We start from the raw sequence: 3,722 nt of genomic DNA, 5'->3' as shown, positions 1-3,722 counted from the left end.
GATTTTGAGGGTTAAATTAGCACGAATTTGCTGACGTTATTATATGACCTTTTTTTTCTCTAAAATTAAGCTTTTTTCTTTATTATATGTTAACAAAAACATGACTTTTGAGCCAGGAAAACAACAGTTTGAGGAAACCGACCCCAAAAACGAAGAGCTTCATCCCGCTTGCTGCTGTTTGTAGTAAAAAAAAAAAAAGGTAGCTAAAATTATTTTGATTTCACGTTCATGTGCTAAATAATGCAGTTAGACTAGATATTTTTCGTTTCCTACATTCTCCAAAATGCATTTTGTGGCTGATTAGCAGTGAAACACCCATGGAGGCCATGAAAGGTGTGGAAGGACGTTTATCTTCCTTCATCCTGAAGGAGAATATCCAGCCATCGTGCCCTGAAGCTCACTTGGGTTGAGTAATGAATGATCTTTATTTATGTACAGCATAACTAAAAAAAAAGGCAAAATTTTACATTTACAGTTATGCTCAAATGTCTCCATCTGCAGGTGGCTTTACATTATGAACCTGTACTCATCTTCAAGAGATCCTCCACATACTGGAAAAACTGGATGTATGTAATAGGTGTGAATATTTCCTCAGGTATTCCAGTGACACAACCCAGGTCGTACCAATGCGCAAAAGGCCTTTTGAAGTATCATATTTTGAAATATCACACTGATTATAGCAAATAACTAATCACATTATTTATGGATTAATTTAATGTAGCGTCAGTTTTATAGCTTTTTAACTTTTATGAATGGCACAGAGTCTGTGTTGATGTCATTGGTGACAACAAGCATAAAAAACTCAGTTCCTGGACATTAAAACTAAACCATGTAATTCACTGCGGCCATCGTGTCTGCTGTAAACAGGTTGTATTAACCCTTTTGAAATCTGTGTATTGTTGAACAATTTCCAAGTGCTGATCCGTGATGTCATGGGTTTTATGTGTTGGCATGAGTCACAGGTGAAAATAACAATAGTGTCAAGTCAGGCGTGTATGTGTCACGACACACACCTTAACTCCCGACTCCACCCATTAAAAAAAGATCACTCAGATTGTTTTCTGTTTTAGCCATGTTCCCATGTGTGTGGCCGTTGCGTAAACAAAGTGCGCAGTGTTCCTCCCAAAGGGCGTGGCTTCCTGATGTGCTTCTTTAAGCCTTCCGGGAGCTGGATGCGGAAGACAAACACGAAACTGCTCTTTCGGAATTCCTGAAACTTCATCGAGGTAAGTTCCAAAGGTAAAACCTGTGAAATCTTTAGATTTTGATTTGGTTATTATAAGTGACACGTTTGGGACAAACAGCTAAAACTCCCAATAACGACTGACTGAGTGTGCTGAACTTGCTGTGTGGAGAAACATGGAGAAAGTGTTGCGGATTTACAAGCTGTTGAGCAATTATGACTTCATGTTTTGTCAAGTCATCTTCTGTAAGAGTATACATGTGGCATTTAAGCCTTTGTTGTGTGTTGTATTGCGGTTTATAGCAGCGACGAGCCTTGTTCTGTACTGACAAGTGCTACAAAATGTAACCGTTTCCACGGTAAACACTTAAAAACAAACAAACAGACGACAGATATCAAGACCTTCATAAAGGGAGGATCAATTGAAGGGGTTTACTTTGGTTTAGTTTTATTTAGGTGTTCGCATTAAACGGCTTACTTTGTGCATCCGTGTGTACACCAAACACAAATTGTAAAATGAGAAACCGTGACAGCTAGAGGTGATCAGGTGAGTAACTGCCTCTGGCTCTGATGTCTCTTTGTCAACAACCAACCAAAAAAAACCTCCAGATATTTCTCATTGTTGTTGAGTGTAAACACCGACTGCTTTTCCCTTTGTTCTGTCTTTGTAAAGTGACTATCTGGTTTTGATCTGGAAAAATGAAGAAGCCTCTGATGTTAACTGCTGTTTGTTTAATTTGGGTAGAATCACGAATTCAATCAAGATATACTGAGTGATATATTTACAGTGTTATTTTAACTTATTCCAATATTTTTAAACTGCATTTCCTTTGTCTTTCCTCTTTTTTTCTGTTAGGTCAGTGTATATATAAACCATGTGGCCAAATCAAGGTAGGACATCAAACATGATTACCATTTAATTATGTTTTATGTGTGTCTATAACTGCTTAATAGCTTAGGAGTTTGAAGCATACAGTGTGTAAGATGGATGTGTGCTTTTACTTGTATCAGGTCCTCCTCCTCCGGTCGGCCCACCAAATCCTGCCTTTGCTCCTGGCTACAACCCTGCTTATCCTGCTGCACCTCCTCCAGGAGCATTCCCCCAGCCTCCACCTGCATACGCTGCTGGCCAGTTCCCAGCTCCTATGAATCCAGCCATGGGACCACACTATGCACCAGGAGCGATGCCTTATGGAGCTCCTGGACTTCACCCATATCCTATGGCTCCAGGTGGATATCCAGTTGTTCCTCCTGCAGGTGTTCACCCAGGTCCATATCCACACTCCCCAAAAGGCGGCAAACACAAAGGTTATCATCATGGGGGGCTAAATCCCATGTCTGGAGCCTTAGCCGGGGGAGTTGCAGGAATGGGAATGGGGCTAGTTGGGCACAAAGCAAACAAAAAGATGCACAAGAAGATGAAAAAGGCGCACAAACATAAGCACTACAAACATGGCAAGGTGAGAAGGGGTTTAAATTTATGGTTTAATTTTTAAGTTTTGAGTGAAAAGAGCAAACAGTTGGTGGTGACTTTTAAAACCGTGTGTTTCTTTGTTCACTGTTGAAGATGGCTTAAGCAGATCAGGCATTGTTTATAATTTAAAATCTATATTTTAACTGTTTTAAAACAATTAATAGATGTATAATTTCCTGTTTCTGTCTTCACAGTCCTCCAGCAGCAGCAGCAGCGACTCAGACTGAGGCGACTGGTTTGAAGCATGGCTTTCGCAAAAAAGCTGTGTAACAACAGCACAGCGCAACTATTAACTACTAACAGTTAACTGTCAATGCATTAAAGCAGTTCTTATAGCCTTTTGCAGATTTTTGCTGAGTCGCAGCAAATTTCACATGTTCAGTATAAATGTATGACACTAGAAATGCATACAGCAGCTCTTTTTGTGTGTGTGTGTGTTACTGTCACAACTTTAATCGGCACTGGGATTCCACCTCACGTTGAATTTTACTTTGGTTTGTGGTTTTTAGGTGAAATGTTGCAATTCATCTACTGTTCTCTAATATTACAATGACAAACATGTAGATAACTGAAAAAGAGACTGCAGCACTGTGCAGATGATTTAGAGGGGATATAGAAAATATAGTTAATTAAGTAAAGGTATACTGTCTATAATTGGTTTTTTTATTTTATGATCACTACTGTGCATGGGTGCAGAAAAAAACTGTTGCTTGTTAATATTGTTCATTTTAAAGTTAAATAAATAAATTGTATTAATAAATGGAGTTACATAAAAAGTCTGTGGTGTGTTTGACATTTTCTTTTTGTAATAAATGTCATGCTCACTAAGGAGACAGATTTAATAGAGAAGATACAAGAATTTAAATACCTGGTGTCAACCATCCAGAGTGAAGAAGAGAGTGTAGGGAGGGTGGAGTGGGTGGAGACCAATCAGGGATGATTTGTCCCAGAAGGATAACAGCAAGGGCAAATAGAAAGGTTTCCAAGGGTTTACTGCTATGATGTTTGGTAGAGAGGAGGCAGAGTTGAAGATGCTCTGAAGGGATAGAGAGAGATGGAGGCAGA

At 39.2% G+C, this 3,722-nt stretch overlaps 1 protein-coding gene across 3 annotated transcripts; it reads left to right on the top strand.

Moving 5' to 3' along the window:
- The first annotated feature begins 1,103 nt into the window (after positions 1-1,103).
- prr13 (proline rich 13) lies at positions 1,104-2,904 on the top strand. 3 transcript variants are annotated; one of them, XM_085161167.1, is made up of 4 exons: positions 1,104-1,226; positions 2,040-2,074; positions 2,195-2,643; positions 2,852-2,904. In XM_085161167.1, the coding sequence occupies exons 2-4, from the start codon at positions 2,059-2,061 to the stop codon at positions 2,882-2,884; spliced, it is 498 nt and encodes a 165-aa protein (XP_085017293.1). In that variant the 5' UTR covers positions 1,104-1,226; positions 2,040-2,058; the 3' UTR covers positions 2,885-2,904. The 3 variants fall into 3 exon arrangements, with proteins under 3 accessions (XP_085017293.1, XP_085017294.1, XP_085017295.1); XM_085161168.1 differs by having other exon boundaries at positions 1,112-1,239; XM_085161169.1 differs by lacking the exon at positions 1,104-1,226 and adding an exon at positions 1,248-1,730.
- Positions 2,905-3,722: the final 818 nt, after the last annotated feature.

This window comes from Neolamprologus multifasciatus, chromosome 5 (genome assembly GCF_963576455.1).
Source record: "Neolamprologus multifasciatus chromosome 5, fNeoMul1.2, whole genome shotgun sequence".
Taxonomy (NCBI): Eukaryota; Metazoa; Chordata; class Actinopteri; order Cichliformes; family Cichlidae; genus Neolamprologus; species Neolamprologus multifasciatus.
The sequence above is the reverse complement of the archived record's forward strand: the minus strand, read 5'-3'. Positions and strand labels throughout refer to the sequence as shown.

Bases quoted from the DNA above. Each gene is read 5' to 3' on its own strand.
- prr13 (XM_085161167.1), top strand. The intron at 2,644-2,851 runs GTGAGAAGGGGT...CTGTCTTCACAG, and splicing joins AGCACTACAAACATGGCAAG to TCCTCCAGCAGCAGCAGCAG.